This window comes from Triturus cristatus, chromosome 5_2, assembly GCF_964204655.1.
Source record: "Triturus cristatus chromosome 5_2, aTriCri1.1, whole genome shotgun sequence".
Taxonomy (NCBI): domain Eukaryota; kingdom Metazoa; phylum Chordata; class Amphibia; order Caudata; family Salamandridae; genus Triturus; species Triturus cristatus.
In genome coordinates this window covers 421,005,837-421,033,309 of record NC_140588.1, presented here as the reverse complement: position 1 = coordinate 421,033,309, position 27,473 = coordinate 421,005,837, and the positions used below count along the sequence as shown (strand labels likewise).

The window sequence follows — 27,473 nt, the reverse complement described above, 5'->3', positions numbered from 1 at the left end:
ACAAGCCGGTCGGATCCAGTCATATTTCAAGAAGTCTCACTGTGTCGAGCCGCATGTTCACCGAAAGAACGGTGCGGACGTTCTTCTTTGGACAGCGGAGGTCAGGAAATACATTATCTGCGAGTTACTTTCTCGAAAATTGTCTGCAAGGAAATGGTCCAAACCACACTCATCGTTGATTATTATACACCTGCAGGTCAGCGGGCTAATATTATGCACCTTCCAGGCTCTTGAGAATGTTTCCTGAGCAGTGTCAAGTCGAAGGATGCTTGCGCCGCCGGATGCACTCAGCCGACAGATGGCGCTGCAGTCGCGTTGATGTTCAATCTTCTTCACCCAGAGGTTGGGACGGAACCCAGTGCAAATCAAGAACACACACGCACGTCTCGACTCTCGCGCCTACTCACGCAGGTCGTTGAAAAGACATCAAATTAATGGTGAATTCCAACAAGATGGTCTTTTATTTGGCCTCCTGCTTCAGCTACCAAAAGTCATTCATTCCTTTTACAGTTATATATAATGTATTGCCACACGCGGGTTCGATTGCTATGCATTGGCTTGCGTGGAATGTCAATACAGACATTACGCTTTGCATAGCAGCGTTAGGATATAAAAGAAAAGCATGAGCCACTAATAAAAGAGGAAAGACTGGGAGCCCTCGCTAATGATTTCCCCCCCGTAGGCAAAGTACATGCACGGGGTAGCAGATAGCAATGTCGAACTGGCAAAATCCATTCGCATTGAAATACAACTAGAAAATACGAGTAGGTGACCATGAGATGGTAAACCTATGGATAACGCACGTAATATGCATAATAAATAAATAGAACTGCCCCCACATGCTTTCTATTAGAAGATAACGCACGTAATATGCATAATAAATAAACAGATACTGCTTCTCACATGATTTCTATTAGAAGACTGAAAGTTTAAGGAATAGGCGATGAAGGTTAAAACTAAGCATTTTGAAGCTGGGGGAGTCGCTGAAGCGCACAAGCAGATATAGTTCGTTCTCAAACGAAGGTATTTTCTCTTCCCATGTTACGTCTTTTTTTTTATTTTGCGTGCATTGGATTGAAGGAATAATTCGCAGTCGAAACGTGAAATGGAAACAAATTTCAAGAGGTACGACAATCAGAAAGCATGAAACTTCAAAAGAAAGGAAAGGTTACAAGCAAGCAAGTGAATGCCCATCAGCCTTGCGATTTCTCCCACATGTGCATGTAGAAACATATGCTGGAAAGATCTTTTTTAACATGCAAATATACATCACCAGGAGAAGCAGCACAACACCCTTTTGGTCAGATAACAGGAGTTTGTGAGGCTCAAAGGTTTGCCCGAGGGCACTTGTACTGAACAATACAAATCTTTGTAACGACCATGTAACTGAGGTAGTCCGCCAGGCCACAAGCCGGCAGCGGAGTGAGAGGGCGGCGAGTCAGGCTGTGGCCGTGGGCAGCGCACGCTACCTCAGCCCCGCGGGTGCCTGGCACACGCCTGCAGAACACTCACGGGATGGAGGGACGTCTCGGCTGCCAGCCTGTGCTGTTCCCCGCCCAATCCCGAAACCCGCCCTCTGTGGCCGCTGATTGGAGGAGAGCGCCCTGCCGCCGGCAGGTCACTGGAGCTGCGGCCTGCCACTCAGCGGGGTGGGGTCTGCTGTAAAGTTTCATTGAAGGCTGTGGAAGCGGGGCGGCTCAAGAAACAACTGCAGCGGGACACAGCAGCCGGAGGGGCAGCAGACGCCTGGACGTTCGGGGCGCACCTCGGCAACGCACCACTGGGGGCAGCAGCTCAGAGCCTAGCGGTCAGCACGAGAGATGCTTGAACCCGAGGACCAGAGGGAGCTTTCTTGAGCAGGCAGCGGCGGTGCTCCCGGAATGAGCCCTGTCCCGCACGGTGGGAGCAGCTGGAGGCATGCTGAGGGGAAGTGGTGGCAGTTTCACGCGCTCTGTACGGAATCCTGACTCATCCCGCAGCATCGCACCATCGCCTGCATCATTCGTTACCTTATTTTCCCGCCCTGAAGTTATTAACCCCATAATTGTACCGCCTGCAGACAACCTTCCACAGAATCTCAACACCGGCACGGTCTTCTAGCGCCTCGGAAAGCACCGTCCATGTAGTAAGGTGGCGCTAAATATACCTACTACGCGAAATAAGGTGGCGCTAAATATACCCCTTGCAAAATACCGGCCACAACTTCTGAGCGTTCAGTGGATCACACCGCCCCAAGGGTCGCCCATCCCAAGGCAAAGGACTACCCTGAATGTACTGCATGCGAAATACTGGACGGGGAAACAGGGGGGAGTGGGTCACATCACCCTCAGGAGCACATCCTTCACGAGACAGACGACCCTGACTTTTCCGTCTGAAGAAACCCGGGCACGGATTCTGAAGGCGCTTTGGATCACACCGCCTTAACATCACTTCGTGCTGAACACCTTCAGTAAATATAATCGCTTATTGGATCACACAGCCCCGCTGGGATCTAACGTGTATTTTTGCCACCTTCACCAACTTCTGGATTACCCGTGAGCCCATTCTCACCTGCCGATAGCGGAGATGCTCATCTGCTAACTCTTCTGTGCAAGGTCAACCCGCGCGTCTCACCTGCCCCGCTGTGGGAATGCCGAAGACGCCCTCGGCCGGCGGGCCTGGCGATGCGTCCATGGGCTGAGATGGGCGTGTGGGTCCGGTGAGGGGAGGGTCCGGTGACAGGTCATGCCGAGCAGCTCTGGACCCGAGCAGGGGCGGGCACACCGGTGATGGGACCGTGGCTTTGACACGCCGGGCTGCACCGTGTATATTTGTGTTTTGATTTGCTCTCTCTGTGGAGTCCCACTCGCAGTCATGGCTTCCGAGGTGATGTGCGGTCTGATCTTCAGACTGCTTCTTCCAATGTGTCTTGTGGCGGGTAAGTCTGGGAGGTATTGGGGCGTCAGTGTTTAACGTGCTTGAAGCGAACGATGGCATGCAATCTACACACAAAACACACGCACAGACACAGGTAGCCAACATGACTCACTTTTAAGATGTAGAAAGCAATATGGATGTATACCTGAAATACGTGGAGCCACGCTGCACATGTTGTTACCGAAACTTTACTGAATATCTGCACATCGCTTCTGCAATATCATTCTCAAATATCACCTTTGTAATAGTAACGAAGGTCCTATGAGCAAGTTCAGCTATTATCGCGAGAAATATTACTCAATATGACATGGACAATAATAATAACTTCATATAATCTACATTGTGCAATGTCTCGTGTAACTTTGAGTATTATATCCCTGTGACATTAACTATGTTAATATTGCTGCTCTTATTATGTGTAATATTTCTTTACACGATATGTATCATTATGATACAGGCTATTGTTTATGGCGTACTATATTGCTCTGTATCAAGGGAGTTTGACGGTTCAGTTAGTTGAACCCTGATCTGGTTATCTGCAGTCCCCGGCACGGCCGACTCGGCCTTCTATTCTCCAGAGAAAGGAAAAGTGCGCACAATTAAAATGAATAATGCTATCTCTTATTTTACAGCGCTTCAAAGGCGAGGAACGTGCGTCGAGGAGCGCTATGTACAATAACCCGTTATCATCATGGTATCATCTGAATAATGTCGCTGACATTATGTTATGTGAAAAATGACTGCCCTTTATCATGTCTGTAATGTCGGTGTGTATCGTCAAGTGTGATGCAGCCTAGGCGTTCTGTCGCGCGCCTGCCTTTGAGCGGTACCCGGGGATGCTGAGGCCGGGTATTTAAGCCTACCAGTGAGAAGGAACATATCTGTACTCGATGGACGTGAGCTGCCCGTGGTGCGAGCCTAGCTCTACTGCCTGCGGCGGGTCACTTGCCGCCGCATAACAGAGAATGTGCGTCGCTTCCAGTGGTGCAGCAGGTGCAGTGGCACAGGGGCCAGATGCCTCAGGGGCCCGATAAACCCTGATTACAATTGTAATTCACAGTTCAAACAGCAGACTTCCTTGCACTAGGACACATGATACACTTGCTTTGCCACTGAACAGGGGGTGGTGTGTGCGAGGACCACCAAGCGCTTCGACGCCTCGCCAGGGGTAGTAAGCTATATAAATGCATTTACAATACAATACCGTTTAAACGAGTTATCTACAATTACAATCAAGGGTGATACACGCCTTCTCACGCCCGCCACAACAGCCCCAGGGCTCTCTGGACCCCAGCAGTACACATGCTGCATAACCCCACGCACCTCCTCGCAGCGACCCAGCTGCTCGTGCCCTGGGTGGCTTACACACACCCAGCGTGCGGGACACTTCACACACTGCGCTCACTTAAACAGTGGCAAGAGATGTCATGCTCATGGCCAGCTGTATCTCCGTAGGACTCTATGTAACATTTCGTAAATGGGACAGGGTAGTTCAAATCGTGGATTGCGGCTGCAGTTTGTACGGATGGTAACCGAGCCCTTGTGTGCTACATCGCAGCCCCACGCTGGGATACCTGTTTATGTGGAAACCGTCACACATCTGTGAAATGGTGTGCAGAACTCGAGACAGAAATCCCTGGCTCAACCTGCCACATAGGGCGAAACATATGCTACACCCTTACTCCTAGTGTGCAGAACTCAAGACGCCTTCCAACCCGGGACACGAGAGAAGGGCAGCGCGCATCGAGCAGTGCACCTTTGTGTATTAGCACTAGTGCTTGGAAGTGAGATGCGGCGCACTGACGAACATGTTACCGATACCACTCGTAACGAAAACGTGGGTTTCACCAGAAGTGTGTTCATTGAGGTGACGCAGCCTGTTGCCGGCACTTCTCCATGCACCAGGTGCACATCAGAAGTACAGTTTTAGGGGGTGAATATTGTTGCCCTGGATCTTTTCGTTTCGATGTGCCACTGACTTCTTGTGTGATCTGGGACAACGGCCCGTACTTCACCATAGTGCCCGCTGTCCAGTACTCTCAGACTCTCCTCATGCCGCCCTTAGTTCGCCGCAGTGGTTGTCGCTTCATTTGGAGAGCTGGTTACTCCCACCCCAGGTGTGCCTACACGTCTAAGCCCCGCACATGTCCACCATGGCACGGATGCCAGTCCGGCCGTGGGTAGAGATGCATATTGTGTGGATTGTTTCTACCTGGAGACCTCCACACGCCTGTCTGCTGACACGCGGGACGGCGACAGATCGCCACCTGTCCTCGTGGATGCGCGTGGCGCAGCGGAAGGCGCCTTCGGCTCTGCGTCCCTGTGCGCGCGGGGGGCTGGAGGACCGCGCCTCGTGCCCCGGGGCGAGTGTTACTCGCAGGTGAAAGCACTCCCTCCGAGGGCACGAGGAGTACACAGCTGGGGATGATAATGGCGCACCATCCCCGGCTGTGTTGTAGGCGCGCGGGCCGCTTCGTTTTGAGTGATGGACACTGCTAGCACTCTCACACGCATACAGTCACTTTCACTCGCGGTTATCTCGATCCTTCTCACTTCGTTCTCCCTCTACCGTGCCCCACACCTACTCCCGTTTTTTTCTCCTTGCTCCCTTCTTGCCACTGCCCCGGGGGCAGGGGTGAGAGCAACGGGGCTTCCGCGTGCGCTGCTAGCCCAGGGGCCTGTCCTAGTTAGTTTGGCGTGAGTGGATGTTCCTTGCACTTTCCTCACTCACGCACACACTATTTTCCCCCAACCCCCATTCCGCCACTCATCCCTCTTGCCCAAGGTTAGAGCTGCGGCGGCCGTTGCGCTGCGGGCGTCGGAGCCGGTGCGCCAGGTGCAGAGAGAGTGTCTGATCGTTTCCTTCTCTTTCCCTCGCTCACGCACTCACTTTCCTTCCGCACTCAGCTCACTTCTCCCCTTGCTGCCAGGAGCGTGGCGGTGCCTGTGCTCGCTGCTGATAGGGGCCCACGCCCTGCCAGGGCCTGCCAGCCCGTCTGCTGTCGGCAGCCTGAAGATAACAGTCTTCCCCCAGGCAAAAGCATGGACGGGTTTCTTTGGTATGCTCGAACGGATGAGTATTGCCACTGCTTAGCTGTACACTATTCCTTTCACCCGTCCTTTACGCATTATGGAGGTCACGGTGCGTTGGTCCCAGGGTCTCTGTGCATTAGACCCATATTTGCTGTGCCCAGGCAGCGGTTGGCCCTCTGTTGCCTGTGGGGTTTGTGTTGTCTTACTGTGTCAGAGCTGACAGGCGTACTTCCCTGCTTTCAGCAGTCCTGCACTTTTTGTTTAGCAGGATCTGTATACGTATGTTTTTCTACCCCTTTTGGGACGTTTTTCATTTCAATTGCACTGTCTCCGAATGAGTACCTCTGTGCCTCATATGAGATGCATTAGACTGAAAGGGAGTGTCCCATCTCCTGTGAGGGCAATGTCAGCGTGCTGACAGGCACTGTGCTTCGCGCTCCAGGACCGCGGGCGTCTGGTCTGTCTCTGTCCCCGCCTTCACATCCCGCATGTGTTTCATTATGTGCCACTGTTCAATGCTCTTAGGTTTCAGCAGGTATTCTGAAACTTATATAACGTCCCCAGCCAATTGCATATGATTTTGTGAAGCCTCAGTATTTGAGCTTCCCAGTGGAAGTGGTTCATTCAGTAAGGCACTAGTTTACTTTATTAATTTAGTGACCTTCCTGGTGGAAGTGGTGCATTTAGTGAGGCACTTGTTTAGCAAAGTAATTTAGTGTCCTTCCCGGTGGAAGTGGTTCTTTTACTGAGGTACTAGTTTAGATTGCTAATGCAGCGTCCTTCCGGGTGAAAGTGGTGCGTTTAGTGAGGTGCTTGTCAAGTTTTAATGATTTACTGATCTTCCCACTGGAACTGGTTCTTATAGGGCCAGATGTACATAGACTTCCATTTGTGATTTCCAAATAGTGAATGTATGCAATTCGCTATTAGAAAATTGCAAACAGCTATGTACAATAATGTGTTTTACTCTGTTTGTGATTCCCAAATGGGTCGCAAGGGACCAGCCTCATTAATAATCATGAGGCAGGTTGCAATTTGGGACCTATTGGGAATGGCCAGCACTCACAGGATTAGTGGCCTGCTGGGGTTAGCAGACCACCATGTCTGTGATTGCTTTTTAAATAAAACAGCTTTTTATTTTGAAATGCAACCTGTTATCCTCAAAAGAAAATGGTATGCATTTAAAAAAGAAGAATGAAAAGTTTCCTTTTTATTTTTCACGAGCAGGCAGTGGACCGTGGTACTACTGCCTGCTCTTAAAAGATGTTGGCGCCCACATTCACAAAGGGGAAGGAGCCCCTTGGGGACCCCTTCCTGTTTGTGGATGGGCTAGCACCTCCTTCACAAAGTCGGTAAAGAATTAAAGTTTCGCTACCGCATTCCGGTTGAAAAAACCTTCATACATGCCCCTGCGACTCGTTATTAGGAAGGGGAACCCTTGGCACACCCCTTCCTAATAGAGACTCGCAAACCCAATTTGTGATTCGGTAATAGCTTACTGAATTGCAAATAGGGCTTTTTACATTTGAAAATGCTTTTTTTCAGGTTGCAAACGTCCCTATTGTGCGAATCTGGCCATTTGCAACCTGAAAAAAGCTTTGTACAACTGGCCCTTAGTGAATGCTAGGTTAGTTTATTCATTTAGTTACCTTCCTGGTATACGTGGTACACTTAACTATCTTAGTAGCCTTCTCGGTGGAAGTGGTTCATTTAGTGTGGTGCTAGTTTAGTTTAATTCTCTTGTGAGCTTCTCAGTGGAAGCGATGCATTTAGTGAGCTGCTACTTTAGTTTACAAATGTAATAATTTTCCCAATGGAAGTGCTTCATTTAGTGAAGGGCTAGTTCAGTACAGTAATTTGTTGAATTGAATTGCTTTTTTGTATAGCACGAACAGCTGCTCCCCAAGGATGAGTCCTGGCACTGGCAGCAGAGAGATTCAAATGAGTCCTATTTTTCAAGGCAGAGGATGGCCTTCAACCTCTTTTTGAATAGCAAATGTCATTTTTGAAATGAGGAGTTGAAAATTTGCAGAAATACAATACAAGAGATTAAAACAAACGTATATAATTTAGAGAAGGCTGTGCTCCAATAGAGGAGACATGCAGAGAATGGCAAAGAGAGCATTATTCAAAAGAAAAAGTTGAGACAAGAATTGGAAGCTTTAAATCAACTTCAGTTTTTCATGCCAGATTTTTGGAATACAGAGGAGTCTTTCTGAGACAGCATGCAGTCTGATGATGCACACAGGCTAGAATCAGGTAAACAGTCTACTAATGTAGTTAGCTTCCCGCTTGAGATGGTTTATTTAGTGAGGTAGACACTCACTCACTGTTTCAGCATGGCTGTGCTCCATATAGACATGTTTCGGTGTGTTACAGGAAGTGATAGAAAGTGAGGCTCCATAAACTCAACTTGTTGGTGCACTACCACTTCCTACTTGTTGGTTTGCTGGCACGTTGATACACAACTCTTGTGCCCAGACAGAATGGTCCACTTGTTGGTTCTTTTCGACCCCTGATGGACTGCATTGGATGAAGCTTAAACTAGGACTTGAATGTGTGACCTGCAGGTTACACACAGGCTTCAGAATGGATGCATTCATTTAATGAGCTGTTTTTAGTGGCTTAAAGTTAACCAAATGCTTCTCTGTAGTGAAAAGCAAGAATCGCTTACAGCGTCTTACGCTGATTTCCCGGCCCGTGCACTCCTTGGTGTTTCTTACACTCATTCAGGAGGTGTCAGAGATCTGCTTTCAGCTAAACTCCTAAAGTGACTTCTTATGAGGTATTGGTGAATGTCGTGTTACACAGTTACACATCCATAGTCTAGCTGGAGTAGGAACTAGGCCTGGGCGGTAAATTCTGCTCCGTTTGCGGAATTTGCAGAATTTGGGTAATTTCGCGTTCTGCGGAGAACGCGGAATTGCCCAAAATTCTGCTTTCTGCGGCTTCGTGGAATTTTTTGCTTGTTCGCGTTCTCAAAATGTGTGTTTGCGAGATATTCCACTGAGCGCGCAAGCAGCGTTCGCGAACAGGAAAAAAGCATCGCGAACAAGCAATTCCGCGTGTTTGCGGAATTTCTGCGTGCTCGCAGAGATTTTTTACCATTTCTCTGAGCTTTGCGTAGCGCAACTACACAAATTCCGCCCACCCTTAGGAGCCATGCGTTGCGGTTACCACTTCCCCGCGGAGGGCTGTGTCAGAGGAGCCTGTGTGTCATTTGAGCCCAGTGTCTGAAGGGCTTAAGTGAAAAAAGTGCAGGGGCCTGAAGCTTTTCTTCAAAGTGCACAGTCGATGCTGCTGAATGCTGCTGAATGCCGGGCTACTGAACCGCAAGGCTGCCTAGTCTGTTGCCTCTCTCTTCCAGCTCCCTACACTCCATGTCTCTGTATCTCACTCTTGTGGTTCTATGTCGTTCACCCTTTCTCCCGCGGTCACTGTTTCTCCACCTCTCTCCCTCTCATTTGTTCTATCTACTCAGCCTCTCCCTTTCCCTTTCTTGCTCTGGGTCAAAGTCTGTTTTAAAAAGGTGCCTGTCCCCAAAAGTGCGTGCCAGCACCCATCACCTGCAAACACCAGTGGCGTAACGAAACTTGAGGGGGACCCTCTGCAAAGGACTTAGTGGGGCCCCCCATCCGGACTCACTCAGGAGCTCCTGCGCATGGGCACTGTTCTGAGGGGGCCCCCTGGAGCTCGGGGCCTTCCCCCACTTCGGGGGCCCTTGTTACGACACAGACACAAATTACACAGTGGACGCAGCTTTCTCTGGTCCTCCTTGCTTAGGGCTTTATTTTCGTGTAATGCCCAATGGCCGCTTTCAAGTATTCCTGAGAAAGTCACACCTATGTCCGGTTCAAATCAACTACTCAGGACTGAAGATCCGTGAATCAGGCCTCGGGTTTCTGTGTGTGCTTGGGCCCTCTCTCTCTGGCACCTCCCACCCTACCTCAGAGGTGAACGGTAGACACACTCCTATTCACTGGCCTGGCCGCTTTTGTAAGAGCTTGGCCTGGAACGATCTGTAATCTCGCGAGGTCTGTTTGCGATTTCCAGTGGGTTGGCGCACAGCACCGGGAGCGTTGGTAAACGTGCCCGTGGCCCTGTTTTAAGAGGCCCTTCGAAGAACTGACCGTTTATCGTGAGTTCAAAGCATTGCTCCGTTATATCCGAAAGGTCATTGGTCGTCTCTTACCACCTCCCCCCACACAGCATTATTTGCTTTCATTTTAGAGAAAGCGAGACGAATCCGCGAGAAAACAATACAACCTTTACTCAGAGAGACAAGATATTACATTTCCCATCCTATTATGTACAGCAGAGCACCATGGTTCCGTTTCTGACATTCGGACTACCTACAAAACACACATTTCATTCACAGCAAGAACCCCCTACTCTTTCTAATAAGAACATAGTTTATTCGAAACAGAAAAGGAATTCTTTCTAACAGATTTAATACGGAAGGCAGAGAAAACAAGCGTGTTGCCGCTGCTGGTGGATTAAGCCCTGTTAAGGAAGCACTGTTTATTGGCCGCCTTTTATATCGGCGTTTTCGTATTTATTTATTTATGCATTGTTATATAGTGCATACTTTACCCAGAGGTGTCAGAGCGCTTTACAATAGAGTGAAGTAAATTACATACGGAATGAGATTAAGATGGTAGTAGGTAACACTACTTATATGTATAACAGTTACTCATGATGAAATTTACAGATTAACAAATTACATATTCACTCCAGACTACATAGTAAGAAAAGGTGGAGAGATTAGGGTTACACAAATTCATAGTACATATTTACAAAATTGAGACGGAGGGTCATAGTAGCTAGCTCTCGTGGGTGTCATGTAACAATCAGGGTCATGACCTGGAATGAGGTGGCGTGTTAATACCTGGGAGATTGGCGAGGAGAATTATTGATAGAAATGTCTTTGGAAGAGAAGAGCTTTAATATCTTCTTTGAAAATTCGTAAAGAACCGGTGGTGCGACAGCTTGGAGGCAGCGAGTTCCAAATTCTAGTCGCATGACTCGAGAAGGATTGCGCCATTAATATTTCCCTTTTGAAAGTTGGAGGGTCGAGCTGTAGATTTTCAGCATTGCGTGAAGGTCTGGAGCCGCCTGATATTTTGAGTTTGTCGGCCAGGTAGCGAGGGGTGGAAGCGTGTATGGCTTTCTGGGCAATGCAAGCAGTCTTATATATTAACCTAGCTTCAATGGGAAGCCAGTGAAGAGAAATCAGTATGGGTGTAATATGGTTGTTTTGTTGGCCCCGTAGACGAAACGTGCCACTGAATGGAGGATAGGTTTTAGAGGAGATAGGTGGGTTTTGGGGAGGCCTGCAAGGAAAGAATTACAGTAGTCCAGTTTGGAGAGTACCAAATATTGAACCAGAGTTATCAGGTCTTGCTCAGGAATGAAAAAACAAATCCCCCAGAGAAGGCACAGTTGTAAGTGTGCGTTCTTGGCCATGGTGTTGATTTGGAAATGGAGGTTGAGTCTGTTGTCTAGGATGACACCTAGGCTTGGCACTGTCAACGATGGTAGGTTTGTGGGGCACGGATCGAGCCTTGAGGGATGCCTTGATCCACAGCCTTTGATGTTGTCCTTAATATGTTGGGAGAGTTGATTCGCTACGCTTCTTTCAGTGATTTTAGCAGGAAAAGGGAGGTTGGTGATTGGGCGGAAATTGTTACGGTCATTCACATCAGCGGATAGTTTCTTCAGAAGTGGGGTCACCTGACCTGTTCTTAGGACATCAGGAAGGGTGCCTTGGCTGACAAAGTGGTTGACCAGGTAAGTGCAGTATTGTAGCGTGTAGGTGTAGACTTCTATTGCAATATCTCTAGTGATGGGGTCAATAGATTAGTGCGAAGGTTTTGTTTTCAGAATGCTCTTGAGGAGGGCATCTCCAGTGATGACGTCAAAGCTGTGCCAGGAGTCTTTGGATTTGCAATCCTCAAGTGGGATAAAACGAGTAACTTGGTCAAGGAGCGACTTCACTTTTGAATCAAAGAATTGTGCAAATTCTGCTGCTTTCTTGGGAGGGTCATCAAAATTTGATGGTTGATTTGATTTGGTCAAATAACTTTTTAGGTCTGTTCTTGGCAGAGTCGAGGAGAGTTCTGAAGTGGTTTGCTTTTTCGCTAAAGATGTGTTTGTGATAGCGCGATCTTGCGTCTCGGAGATTTGAGAGATTAATGGTGGAAGGGGACTGTCTCCATTTCTTATCTAGGTATCTCAGGTTTCTTCTTTCATCATAGAGGGACTTATTGAACCCATGGGCAGAAGGTGTGGGCCTTTTCTTTTTGCTTTGTAGTGGAGCAACATTTTCTATCAAGATGAAAAGACTGGTGAGATACTGGATGGTCAAGTGATTGACGTCAGAGTTGGGGCTAATGTCTGGTAGTGCCTTCTTAGCTGTGTTGGAGAGAGTGTCTAGGTCAATATTTTTAGTGTTGAGAAACCAAGTAGTTGCCCTTTTTGGTTGGTCTAGGGTTACAAAATGAGATAGGTGCAAAGAGAAGGGGATGACAAAGTGATCAGACCAGTCTACTAGCATAAGATCATCAACTGTTAGCAGGTCATCTTTGGAACTATTAAGTTCAGGCGTGGAGCCCTTGGAGTGTATTGGTTTAGTATTGTGTTGTAAGAGATCATTTCCTGAGAGAAATGTGGCAAGCTGGTTGGTGGCTGAATCTTCCGAGATGCCCCAGTGAAGATTAAACTCTCCTAGAAAGATCAATTTATCGTATTGTGAATACTAGTCATTTGCAAAGTCAGCAAACTCCACAGTGAAGGCAGAGCTGTCACCTGGCGGGTGGTAATTCGCATAAAACCTGAAAAGGGAGCTGTGCAGCACATGAAGTTCCAAAGAAAGGCATTTGAATGTGGAGAAAGAGCTAATAGGAAGGTCCTTGAATTGAAGAGAGTTTCTGAAGATAGCTGCAACGCCTCCCCCTTCTTTAGCCCCCCTATCATTCCTGATCATGGAATAGTCCGGGGGAAGTAGAAGATCAAGAATAGTGTGAGAGGTGTCACTGAACCAGGTCTCAGTGAGGAAAAGTAGATCAAGCTTGTAGTGATCAATGGTGTCTGAGATTTCCAGTTTGTGTTTTGTTGCAGATCTGCAGATGTGAAGCACACAATGCAGCTCTGAGGGGACTGTTTTGGTGAAAGGGGTGTCAGGGCTTTTGATAGAGATAGGGGTGATGTTCCTGTTGGTCGGTGCCTGTGTTAGAAATGTCTGGCGTTTGGTTCGGGCCAAGGAGATGACCGGTATAGTGCATTAATTTGTGTTGTCTGGAGAAGACATGGTAGGGGAGTTAAAGGTATTGTAGCTAGCCAGTAAATTGGGAATTTCTGTTAGGGAGAGATTGTGTGCAGCTCTTTTGGGGCGTGGGAGAAGAATACTCCTCGGGATTAGGAGTTTGTGGTATTGTGTACTTGCCAAGGGGAGTAGGGCGTCGAGTACAGTAGGCCTTTTAGAGCTTAAGTGGGAGATGCAAGATTCAAGCTGGGAGATTGCTGAGTTGAGACGGCCTAGTTTATTTTCTATGGAGAGCAGAGCTGAGCACGGAATGTTATGTTGCTTGAGAGGGGCGACAGGTTCTGAGGGGAGTTCATCTCGAGAGTTAGAGTGAGGAACAGGAGGAGGCATGAGGATGGGGGGTATGGATTATGGTGTGGAAAGTGTAAAGTCATGTGGTAGTTGGAAATATGTGTGGGTGCTACTGTGGTGTAAATGAAATTCTCAGTGCATTTATTGAGAGACATAGATGTATTGTGTATTAAATGAGGTGAAGAAGGGTGAAAGCTGTGGTGGGTTGAAGGTAGGCGGGGAGGGGAGAGATGGGAGTCAAAGAAAGGCAGGGGATCAGAGTAGTAGGAGGTGAAGAAAGGGGGAGGGGTGGAGGTATGTGAGCTAGGTTGTGTGAGTGTGTGGAGGCCGGAGACATGGATGATGTAGAAAATTGTCCAGGAGGTAGAGAAATGGATGGTGCAATGGATGGGATGGGATGTTGAGGATGAAGTCCCGGCTGGAGAGATTAGGAGGGGAAGCTAGTGGGATAGAAATGAGCGGGTGGGCCAGAGGGGAATCCTGTTCCTCTTGGACGATCAGCCTTCTGGTTTCCAGGTGGATTGAAAAAGGAGAGTGTGTAGTGAGGGAGGAGTCCATTGGAGAGTCAGGAGGGATCGGAGTGTCAGGGATGGTGAGCAGTGATGGAAATAGGCGGTCAAAAAGAGAGAGGCGAGTGTGTTGAGTATTGTGTGCACTAGTGTGAGAGCGCGCTTCTGGATGTATCTCTGTAGAGGACCATTTTTGCTTCTGAAGCACCGGACAGAGGAACCGGCTGTAGCTGAAACTAAGGGTAAATGTGACATTGAAAGCTGCATCCGGGTACAGTCAGGGCTGGACCGGGAACTCAAAGCAGCCCTGCGAAATTCTGTCAGGCCAGCTTCCATACGGTGTATAGCGAGTGTAGCGAGTGAGCTTCACCACTGCAAGGGGGTTTGGGGGGCTTCTCCCCTCAAGAAAATATAGGAAAAAAATGGTGCATTCTATAGCACATGTTTCATTATATATTCGGTTGTATCAGCTTTTAAAGCATAGTAAATCATGACTTTATAGCGCACCAGAAATCAACAATCTTTGTTTGGGAGCTTCGATGATGTCCTCACTATCACGTTCCAACAGTGCCTCTCATCTCTCCATAGCCCCTCTCTCACATGTATTTGATTTGTTTTATAGTGCCTCTCATACCAGTGTAGGGTGTCGGAGCATTTTACATCACACACACATGCAGACACAATGAATTATACGTGTGTAAATCAGTGTATTAAAAATGTTGCATGCAACAAAGGCGACTACAAGGTGTAGGATTCACATGTCATCCATACTGGTAGGCATTTTTTAAGAGTCCTTGGTCTGAGGAAGCAGCAAACCCAGGATTCCGAACATAACACAGTGGTTAGGAGGGGCTTTACTAATAAGAATGTATTTCTACCCAAGCAAACCCTTTTAGGCAAAATTAGGATAATGAAAGACTGGGAAAAAAACATAACTTTCTAATCAAGGCTTACGATTGTAACTTATGATCTGCACAGAGTCAAGATGATCTCTGTGACAAAAGCAGTAACCCACTGAGCTATGCACATAAAATACAGTTCTGTGATCTGCATGGTGCACGTTCTTTGCAGCAGGCATATTAACCCTCTGCACTAACTTAGATGAGTCAAAACTGCCACTAGACAAAACTTTAATCTCTCTCCAGCAGGTACATTAATCATCAGAACTATCTTGGCACTTTTATTGTTGTCTGAAAACTGCTTGGCTATACAAAGAACTCTGCAGTGCTTCAAAAACTGCTGCACTGCTACAAAATTGGCCTCCTATAACAAAAGCGGCACCCCACACTTCCAGCCTCCCGGGAAACGCCCGATGCCTGGTATGACCAGTCTGGCCTTGGATACAGTTCGAGGAATGAGACTGCTGTGCAATCAGCGTGTATTCACACATTTCTGTTTTCCGTCCTTGAAGTCATGATACTCATGTGTACTTCATGTTAACTTGATCGCACGTGCTAAAAAAAGGTAACCCAGCCAATTCACAGGATTAGCCCTATCACATGTGGCATGATATACCAGGTGTGCCCAACCTAGGTTTAGGAAGCCCGGATACAATCCTGTAAAGATAATCACTGAGTATGTCATTCATTTCCATTTAAAGTCAGCATAAGCAGTTGTATCATATGTGACTATCATGAAAATCTGGTCTGATCCAGCTCTTTTGGGGGTGAGTGATGCATTCTTGCATTGCAGGTTCTTGGCCATCATTGCGGCGATTAATGGGACATGCCCCAATATCTGCAGATAGGTTGGGCTTTTACGTTTATACAGTTGCTGGGGTACTGGTACCATGATTATGATGTCAAGATAGCTGTAATATCATGCACTAGATTTCTATGATATCTCTAAACCCTCCTGCTGCATCTTCCTGTGGGACCTGGTGCACGCTACTAGCAATAGTCAATTTAGTGGAGAACTCTGTAATACAAGGGTGAGGGGTAAGTGATGGCGGTATTACACATTGCTTTATGAATGTTGGTGAAAAATGTAATTGAAAAATATAAAATTGCATTTTCCGTTGCAGTATACGAGATACAGCGACGTAAGCTGTAATGACTACCTGCTTCTATAATAAACCAGGATATCCTAGACCGTATGTTTTTCCATTAAAAAAAAAAACACATTTCCAAGATCCACCCTTAGTACCACCGGGGTGGCCAAATAGAAAAATCCACATTCCATCAGTGAGTGCTTGAGTCTCAAATAAATTTTGTGTACCCGAATTCAAATGGAGGCGCACAATGTCCACTTTATTTCTGATAATTCCCAAACCTGTTTCACAGAATCAAGACTTTTGAACTTAAGCAAATAAAATGAAATTTCCATATTTGATATACACCTTTATATCCCATGTTTGATAGAAAGTCATATCTGGTAAATGTTCTAAAAAGCTACAAAAATATTAATCTGAGAAAGCTACCACACTGTAGGATGTGATGGGAAAGAGCAGCAGGGGCAGAAATCGCTATAAGAGACGTGATTAAATACCTGTCCAAGGCCGTGACAGCAGTGAGGTACAATGATGCAGAGACACAGGAGGGAACATATTCACTTGGGAGGAGTGAGCAGAGATCAGCATGAAGGATGGTCCTCCAGGCTGAGACTTACTTCCCAAAATCTGACAGCTAGCCAAAAGGAGTTTCTAAAGGCATAAGGAAGAGATTTAAAGACTTATACTTGATCTGCATTTTGGCAATTTGTTTCTTGAAGGGGACCAGGAGCAGATCTTATAAGACATTGTATAAATGAAAGAATATGCTATATAGAGTATTTGCTAAGGGAGTGTCTCTCTCAAATAGTGAAAACAAGGGGGGAGGCACAGCATCGAATATGTCATGATCAGAAAAAGAAATGAGGCGAAGAGGTGATGGGGACACTTGTAGGTTAGTCAGATGTTTTAAATTTGATTTTAAATTTTACTCTAGACCTAGGGAATTCAAAAGGATTGTCTATAGTAAAGGGACGATATTGTATTTTTTAGGCCACCAATGAGTTGGGAATCAGAATTGGAACTTCTAGCTCGTAATCAGACAGAAGAGCACAGTGGACGTATGAGGACACGGGTCTGGAAATCAATATGATGCCGACTATTGAGGTGTGGAGTCTTGGGAGCTGTACCTTGTCCCAGGGTCTTCTTCAGTGTATGACGCAGCTTGTGGGTCCCGGTCCACCACCAAGACAAACACAATGAATGCTGAACCTTTGCATTTACCCTGAGTGTTCGGTGTTTGCTGCTGATTGACAGAGCTATGATGAAGATATGTTGGAGAGCAGCTTGGTGCCTGGAGATTTCTCTGCCACTCTTACATATTAAGAACCCCTAACATTGTTCAAAATATGTATGCACCAAGTCACCATGCAGTGCACAGATCTTAGGCAGACAGGAAACTCTGATTTTACGTGTGGATTCGTTCACCTTAAGAAGAGCTGTTAGTTCTGTATTCCTGGCGATATGTCTAAAACGTGACTGGTGCTTGCATCCCTGTCACTATTCAAGCCGTTCCTGTCTTCCTAAACCGTGTGATTAGTGTTTGGCGTGTCTTTGGTTTAATACTTCGTCTAGAATTATACCCGTGGAAAGGGGCTGGAAAAGATTTAGTGAAACCCTGTTTCTATAACATGTTCTCACCAGATTTGTACACATGTTGGTGACTACTTCTCAGCTGGACTCCCAACTATAGCTGTCTAGGAAGACATCAATTGCTCGTGCAATCTATTTGGAATGTCAGAAAGATGTTCACTGCGGCATCTTTGTTAAATAACGCAAAGGGAAATATGATAAAATGTACAGTATTGAATACAGTTGAAAACCATTCAGCTATCCCAATATGAGATAACCAAAAAGAAATTAAAACGAAAACACTTTTAAAACAAGTCTTCCGTCAGCATGGCACATTAACATTGCCCAGTGTACATCTTTTAATATGTGTTATGTGTTGGGCTGGGGAAATATTTGTGCCTGCAACTGTTTATTTTATTATCAATATATAAGGATTTGTTTACAGTATTTCTGTATTTTAATGTGGGAATGGGTTTTCTTGGGGGATATTATTTCTGCCTATAAATTAGTTTTAGGTTTGCCAGTTCTAGCGTTTGGAGTCAGGGAATTTCCTGTTCCAACCAGCCACGGCGTCTATTCTGTATCCTAGGCCGAGTCTGTTTATGTCACAATGCTGCTCTTTACATTTTAAAGGCCTCTCATATTTTTATGAGGGGTGTGTAAAAGTACAAAATTCTGTGCTTTTCAACTTCTCATATATATTTAATTAAAACTTCACTGTCTTCATGAAGTGCTAATTTGATGAAGTTTCTTTAAAGAGAGTGAAAAAATAGATGGAACCCCAAGCAACAGAGAAAACGTCCCCGCTGCCACATAAGGCTGATAGCTGCTTCTCTGCAACCCAAGCATCGCTGACCATTTTTCCTCCAAAGTGTGAATGGCTAGTGTAATTCCCTGGCTGGTAGAAGTAAGGCATTTTAGGGCAGGACTTTCCGAGTCCAGTGAATGAATGATGTAACAACATTTCCCCACAACCATGGAGGTGTAAGGGCAGCCCTGAGTGCTGGCAGGCAAACCGGAAACCATTTCTTTCAGTCCAATAGGATGAAAAATCCAGTGGTAGAGAAACATGGTTAAACTTCAACTTTTCTAAGTAGGGCGAAGTAAGACTATGCTCTCTTTTGAGAAGATTAAAGTAACACACCTTGGGTGAAACTAAATCTGTGCACATCCCTACTCTGTATTCTGCACTGTTGCTACTGAAATCTCAATCATTGCATCCTGCCACACTGCTCCAAACCATTTGCTTCAACCTTCTGTCGTCTTATCTTTACCCATACATCACTCACTACTTTTTTCCTTTGCCTTTGGGATGCCCCATTCTCGTTCAACAAAAGTAGCTCCATTATATATATTTTTCTTCATGGTAACTTCTAGGCACTCAGAATCTTGGATCCCTCCTTCATAATTACACGAACACTCTGATTTTCTTCATTTGTTAGGTCTCGCCTGGCGTAGGCTGCGCAGACATGCGCAGTCTCGCTGGCAAGATTTAATGAGTTAGGGTAGATTTCACTAGCGGGGTTTAAGCCCCGCCCCTCTTTTCCATTGGCTGGCGTCACCGTTTATGCTAAACGGTGGCCAGCCATTGGAAAGGAGCTTCTAGTGACGTCCAGTTTTCTCTTTTAGAGCCGTCCCAGTTGGACTGGCTCGCTTGGTTTACGTTTGTGGTAAAAGCTTTCTTATCTTTATGGGGCCATGTGTTTCAAACACATGGCCCCATAAAGACAAAAAACCTTTCATGGGAGAAGGAAAGCAGGCCACATGTTTATTTTTGCATCGTGATGCAAAAATAAACAGTGGCTGACTGGCGAGCGCTTTTTTTTGCGTGCGTTTTTTCCTTGTTGTGTAGGCCTGCGATTACAAGTAATAAACATCGATAAAGTTGCCGAGCCCAGGTTTGTTGGCTTTGCTGATGCTTAATTGAGTTTGTATTTTATAAATGCACAATATTTTGAACTGAAAGGCTGTTTAAACCAAAACATAAGAACAAAGGCAGATTTGACAGAGAAGTGTTGATGAAGCATGACTGGTGGAAAATGAGGCGAAGATAACGGCGTAACAGACGTGGAATATATTATCTATTATTTGCATATTAGCATTGGGAATCCAGAATACAAGCATGCAAAACCATCTAAAACGGATTAGCAGAGGGAGGCACTCGTCTGTGCCCGCGGCAGACTTGACGTTGTGCAGTTCGGGGGTTTACAGCGTCTCACGTGCGGTGCGCTGCTTTCCGTGTGATATTTTAGAGTCAAGGCCTCCCATCTGCCGCGTCCGTCTGCATTTTGCTATTGGCGCCATCGTGCAAAGGGCCGTCCCGGAAATGACAAGGTCACACTTTGGGAGTCTCCTCCCTGCGCCACCCTCGTCTTCAGTGCCCCTCAGCATTTTGCATGCCTGTCAATGGCACTGATGGATCGCCCTATCATAGACACCCACTTATTCTGTGAGTAGGACAGTACCCATGACTAGCCTGTATCAGAGTCAACAGACGCCCTGTCATTATATTGCTGGCCCATCCATCACCCTGGCTAGTGCCTTGGCAGTAGGGAGGCCCAGGCTCTGATGAGAGCTGTGCTTGCATTGCACAAAAAATTCCCGCTTCCTGGGAACAAACTATGCACCGAATTGTACCCACCCTAATCAAACACCATAGGCAAAACTTAAGTGCATCCACAGGAAAGCCCTTACATCGCTCAGCAATATTATAAAATACTATGGCCTATATTTGAAAAACTCTCATGAAGCGTAGCGCAGCACCCAAAGTTGCTGTGCTGCTTTGCGTGAGAGGGAGAGAATGACAGTGTCATATCTACAGACAGGGCACAAGTCTTAAACAAGCATTGGCATAGCCAACAGGTCTCGCTTTTGGGACCTTATAAGTATTTAGTTATGCAACACAATATCCTTGGTGCAACAACATCAATTGTTGCATGGCTAAAACACTTATAAGGCCCCAAAGGTGAGACCTATTGGCTATGCCAATGCTTGTTTCCAAATGCTTCTACAAGAGCTACCCATAAGGCCTGAGAGGGCTAATGGAGTACTTCTAAGGACTCAACGTTGTTTGGTAAAAGGATCTCACACGCATTTTCTTCTTTCTGTATTGATTTGTATTGTGGTTCTTTGTTCAATAGGTTTATTGTGCACATATTGTCATTAAAAACAACATGATTTGGAGTGATTTGCATAATTCATTTATATGAATGTTTTTGATAAAGACTCACTAAAATGAATATGGTGGTCTATAATTTGATCATTGGATAATAGCATTGGATGCCGTGTGTTAACTTAGCACGTTCATCTTCTATTGATGTTTGAATGATACCTATGAGTGCCATTGTTTAATTGAAACATTCACTTTTTCTGCATCATTCTCCATAGCCCTTTTCTTGGGATCCCTCGTTCAATTCATTCAATTGCTACTTTTGAATTTTGCTATTTGTTTTTCACTCTCCATCATTCTATAGCTTTCCCACTCATCTACATCCTATGGGCCTCCGCTTTCTTTTTGCATTACCTTTCCATTCACTATTCTGCTATTTGTGCTTGGCAAATTTAAGGTTCAAACCTTTACCATCTATACAAATGAGTTTTTATCTCCACTGTGAACAATCTCCGTTTGTCTCAGCTTGTACCTGATTGTGATGCTATCCTTGATACAAACTTCTGCTTTGTTCCAGTCTATTTTCTATATTTTCCTTTTATTCACCATGAGCCTCATCCTTCTCTCCCTTTCATGCACCCATTTCACCTCTTCCAGAATCACTTCTTATACATTTTGCTTCTATCTCGCTTTTCCATTGTGATCACATGTTGGTCAATCCCTTGCACACATCATTTGGATATCTGCTTCTCTTGGGGATGTAGCTAAAGTGTTCTCCAATTTTTCTTTCACCTTTCTCTGCTGAATGTCAATTGCTTACTCCTCTACACCCTTTTATACCATTTTTAATCACTTTAAACCCCGTATCTCCACTGCTCTCTACACCTCACATACTGTCCTCTGAAACGCCAAATGCTGGGGGAAAAAATCTACTCACAGCCTCTTACCCTAATTCTGAAAATAACTGATCTCTTCAATAACACAAATAAGGTTGCTAGCAAAACCTTGCCCCCTGTGTTCCAACACTCCTACATCCCCACACTGCCTACTACCTTTCTCCAATCTTCTCACTCTGCCTCACATAATATTTCTACCTGATCCCCCACTAAAGATGTCAATTATTTTACCACTAAATAGTGTATGGTCTCCTGTTCTGTCACCTTTCGCCCAGAGCCGGATTAAACCCCGTGGAAGCCCTCCCGTCGAAATGTCTGGGCCTGCCTCACAAAATATCTGCTAAAACCCAATAAACCGGATTCTTTTTACAAACTGACAGCTGCCAGAAGATGAGCTTTTAAGAGACAAACTGTTACATAAATCTGATGTCTCTGGTTTATGTACTTTAAGTTGTTAATACAGTATTTTCTCTATAGAGTCTTTAACCCCTTCAGTGCCACGCCCTTTCCCCCTCCTGTGCCGGGCGTTGCACTAGTGGGTGGGGTTCATGACAAGATAGTCTCGTCATGGGCACAGCGCAACCGTGCTCCATGACGAGACTATCTCGTCATGGGCACTGAAGAGGTTAATGTAATGTTTTCATTTCTTTGAGTTGATTCATTTTTTTCTCTTTTGGATACAACATTTAAGGAAGCCTGATTGTAATTTTCTTTTAAGAACAAATCAATATGGTTTTGATCCGTTGTCGCTGGGCCCCTAAAAGCAGTGGGGCCCATAGGCTGGTGCCTACTTTGCCTATTTGGTGATCTAGAACTCATTTGGCCCCTTCTCTCTTATTTCTGAGACAGAGCTTTTCCTCTTCCTCAAACATATTTAACTGACCATTCCTGTCACTCGTTCTCCTTTTATTATAGTCCCCCAATCAGCTCTGACCTGAATCCTTCACTCTTTGCTATTTTATATCACCTCTCGCTAACATTATCTCTTCTTTTCAACTTTCCAACCACTCCAGTGTGGATAACTCTCAAATGCATCTGTAGTTTCTTTCTTCACACTTTCACCTCATTACAGTGTTTTCATATTTCAATGGCTATCATGCAAAGAATGTAAGAACCCAATGGATTTTGTTAATTTCATAGATAGACACTTCCATGGAGAGTATTTATATTTACACAGTGCCCCTCTCTCAACTGAAGCTGGATACTAGGTACTAGCAGCCGCGGTCGGTAGTAGGAGTAACTGCAGAGCGGTGACGTGGGGAGGGGGAGGGGCAGGATGGGGGGGCGGTAGTAAACTATGGATTACGGAGGTGTACAGGTAAATTAAAATATAAATTAATAAAACGAATTTTGTTGCGTGCACTGCATTGCATTTGGGGATGCAGTGCACGCAACGAAATTCGTTTTATTAATGTATATGTTAACTTACCTGTAAACCTCCGTAATCCATAGTTTACTACCCCCCACCCTGCCCCTCCCTCTCCCCACATCACCGCCCTGCAGTTACTCCTACTACCGACCGTGTCTGGGTACTAGACAAGACACTGCTTTCACAGAGTGATTACACATATCCATCAAAGATCTGATGCTATTTTTAGGGTCGATCTACAGCATCATTTCTACTGTTGGTGCTTGTGTTGAAAATAGGTCACAGTAAAAAGGTGAGGCAAATGCTAAATGTTTGCTTTATTAACATTTGTTGTAGTCCTATGACGTCAGAAACGATTCTGAATCAATTATTGCATGAATGGGTTGCATTTTGATTGTTGCTAATCTACACACACCACATTTTGGCAATGTTGTCTTTCTTGAACCCTAAAGAAGAGGAAAATGATCCCCCACCCCTGTTGGCCAATGGTAACTTATGTTATTCTTTTCAAATCCCTATGCTAGTACTGAATTATGCAACATTACTTCTGTATTTACCTAATGCATTTCATAGTGAGCTGTAAGCTGCAAATATATCACCCCTCAGCTATCCGTTAGAGGTTTTTCTGCTATGGAATTTGGTTTTATGGCCAGTGCAGGCAAATAAGGATAGATCTTTTTTTTTTTTACAAAGAGTATACTTTTAGTGCATACATCTGGCTAATGCATACAATAGGTTTCTAAACTGTGCTTACAATACTATTTACTGGTGCAGAAGAGCAGCATTGCCATCCCTCTCTATAAGGAGTCTTGATAGTTGGGGGTGAATGAAGGGTTTAGCTACATCCCTGTAATCAGCTATATTAGTAAAATTCCGCTTTGCTACATACATCATACGTCTCCAAGAATGACCGCCTTTGTCCGAAGCATTTCTAAATCCGCCTGGCCAATCTCCTTACTTGGCGCAAGATGGTCCTGCTTGGGGCGTCCTAACCAAAGAATGCTCAATGGAAGTCACCGCAACCGCCCCTCCATACACGTAAGGGGTGTGGGTAGGGGGAAGCAGTTGGGAGAATGGAGGCAGAGTGCGCCAGAAACCAAGGCTCGGGTGAGGACGTCAGTGAGTGGTAGCTGCAAGAGCTCAAGTGATGGCGCTGGGCAGGAGGGTGAGCATGAAGACATTGCAGAGTTGCACACTCTTGTTGTGAGTCTGGCACTTCTGCAAAGCAGGCAGAATATTTGGCATTAATAATTGACACCTAGGTGAGGTGTGGTGGCGTCTCTAGGCAGGTCCATTGAAAGGATGAATGTGGTGTTATTCAGTGCATTTCAGGGCAAAGTCACAAGATTCTTCTGTGAGTAGGTGTGACACTGGACTTACTCCTGAATTTTCAGGACCAAGTCATCGCTATTCGTGAAAGAAAGCTCTGTGAGTTTGACCCATGGAGTAGCAACTTTTTCAGCATTCGTAAACGTTTACAAAACATTTTCCATATTCATCTGCGCTTTTGATCCTCCAAAAGAATAAAACACTTATTTCTGGTGCAGAACGAGTCTGAAATTGCACGAGAGGGTATGGTAACAGAACATTGTGGCCTAAGTATTGACTCCCAATATATATTTTGTCTTAAAAGAGTTTTGCAAAAATAGAGGTACATTGGAGGTAATAACTGAAAGTCAATATCCTATGGAGCAATATTTCCAAACAATGTTTAGGCCACAATAATTTTGTCAGACAATATTTTGTGATTGATATTCTGACATACAGTCCATAGAATTTATCGATTTTTCAGAGGTTGTGAGGAAATAAGACTTTACGTGGAGAAATATAATACTTGTGAAGAAAAAGATATTTGTGAGATGCTGCATGTGGGATTTCCGCAAGATGAGAAGTCTGCAAAGGGGTTTGAGGATCACAGGCGTATGCAAGGAAAGCTATTCAAATCATACTAACGCATGCCTACACATTTTTATAGTAGTGCACCTGGTCTTGAATCTTGTCAATATGTGTCCTCGTTTGTAACTGATTAAACAGGTCTTTCAAAATGACAAATTCACTTTCCCATAACTGATTTACTCATGACCCACCTTAAAGGCATTTATGTATCAAATGATGATTCTGTCAAGAAATAATTCTACTCAGTGAATTATGACTAGAAAAGAGGCTAAGAATACTTCTCTTACTGCCTAAATAATGGGAAATAGAAAAGAGCACGCCAATTGTCAAGTAGAGAATAAATCTATATTCATAAAAAGAACGTCCATGTATCACCTAAGGTAGTTCGTGGGGATGAGCAATGACGGCGCAGAGCTTGTGATGGTGATCTGCTATATTACAAACAAATATTAAATGACAAAAAAACAAGAGTCTGTTGATAAATACTGCAAACTAAATGTCCAATGGGAAACAGTTAACTCAATGTTACGCCCATTTGTAATTGCATTCAAGCAAGCATTGTGGTTGGGTTTTCATTAGGGCAGAAGCATGTGGTACACCCTCACAAGTGTTGAGACAATAGGTGGCCTGTGAGTGTTACATCATAAGGTAACAGGATAAGTACCCTTTATTTAGATAAGGACTCAAAGAAAAGATGTCCAACTGCTATGTAAGTATCTGGGTCCAGAGACCTGAGCGATACCTTTGCGTAGGAGATACATAAATGAAGAGCTAAAAGGTTTAAAAATATTTTTCTGTATGTGCGACATATTCTTGCCTTACTCCCGGATTTTCAGACCTAAGTCACATTTATTCACGCAAGAGAATTTTGTGACTCAGGCTCAATATGTGTGAAATGTAATCTTCTCCTTTCAATATGGCTGACACACAACAATGCACATGGTTACTGGGGCCACTAACGCTTGTTGTATTGAATTGAGTTGGGCAGATTAAAAAACAAAACTGTTTCCCTTTTAGTAAACATCTGTAAAAATGGCATCTGATTTAACTGCTTCTTTTGTGAATGTGTCTATGGAACTGTGTTCCCCTGCTTTTTCTTCTCTATTTGCGTTTTGTCGGGTTCTCAAACAACTGTTGACCTACCGGTAGGCATGGCCTCTTGACAATACATCTACAATGTTGACACAAAGATAGACAGCGACTTATTAAATTACATGAGTGTGAACTGATTAGAGGGAAGAACGGGCAGCAAACGAGAGGTATATAAGCAAATACAGCCAGTGTTTGCTTCCCTGCCTCTGTGCTGCTCTTCCCCAGACATATCTGCTCGGTATAATATATATCGTTTAACATCTTTCACCAACCCAGGCAGGCGCCTCCTGCTCCAATACAGCCTGACGTGGATTGGATTGTGAAAGGGAGTGGAACTGGATTGATTTCCGATTGGCTGCTGAGAGGCAACGCCATTTCAGGGGCCATTAAAAATGTATAACCGAAAGGAAGCGTGGTTTGTGGCGTGCCATGCTGTGCGGAGTAGCCAGTTTTATGCAGGTGGCACACAAGGGATCTGATACACAAAGGCACATAATTTCGCGTACAGACCTTCTAGCGTGTAAATGCTGTTTCTGCATATGTGTAATTTAAGAATGGATATTCACTCACATCATCCAATCAGTCACACCTACATTTCTCACGACAACGTGCATTTCCACGAACTATGTACCTGTTTTCCGTGTATGCCTCTGGATGTTGTACAAGTGTAGGGTTTGGGTAAAGGGGAATTTCGTTAGACACTCTTGCTGTAAAATCTCTTCTATAAAATAAATATGTTCAATGTAATTTACGTCAATTCCTACAAACTTTCTGAAAAATATAACGGTGCTCTTTTGCACACATTTTGCAGTGCGATTGCCAGAACTCTTTGGCTGTGCGTAGGTACACAGATCGGTGTGAACAGTGCTTATCTACATGTGAATATCCAAGACCTTGCCACCTAGGGGTGGGAACCGCTACTTGCTTTGCATGGGGCAGACATGCTGCTCTGGTGATGCCTTCATGTGTGTGAAATATATATCCAAAGCATACCTTGCACACATGAGTGTCCCTTTCAAGCATGTTTTCCATGTCCATATGCTACTCTGATCTCGTGAAGCCTGCTTCTATGCTGACGTTTTCTATGTGCAATCCACTCCCATGGAAAACAGCTCTGTGGAACAGCTGCATGATGCACAGATGCAGTGCAGGGGAGTTGGGTCTCAAGCAGGAAGTTAAACTAGGTGGGTACAGGTTCTTCTTTGGTAGATATTTGCGTTTTTAAGCTAGTGCCAATTAGATGACAGCAGATGTGAAAATGGCAGGTGGTTCAGCATTTGACTGACGGCCTCCGTTTTTACTTTGATCAGCAATAAAAGTCTGCTCCCTTCTATTTAGTTTAACATTTATTCATTCAACTTTCATGTTACACTTGGGGGCGTCTAAACATGCAACAGGAGTGGATCTTGTATGTTTGTGCTATATGACCTTATGAAAACCTGTTAATACTGCTGTGAACGTCATTTATGAATTCGTCCT

At 45.2% G+C, this 27,473-nt stretch overlaps 1 protein-coding gene across 3 annotated transcripts in view; it reads left to right on the top strand.

The window, feature by feature from the left end:
- The first annotated feature begins 1,681 nt into the window (after positions 1–1,681).
- Positions 1,682–27,473, top strand: part of PIEZO2 (piezo type mechanosensitive ion channel component 2) — a 1,161,909-nt gene continuing 1,136,117 nt past the window's right edge. For 2 of the 3 annotated variants that reach the window (XM_085607341.1, XM_085607340.1), the window contains exon 1: positions 1,684–2,917. In XM_085607341.1, coding sequence (XP_085463467.1) covers positions 2,854–2,917 — 64 coding nt within the window. In that variant the 5' untranslated portion in view covers positions 1,684–2,853. Of the gene's footprint in view, positions 2,918–27,473 lie in introns of all 3 variants that reach the window. The other variant, XM_085607342.1, reaches the window with a different exon arrangement.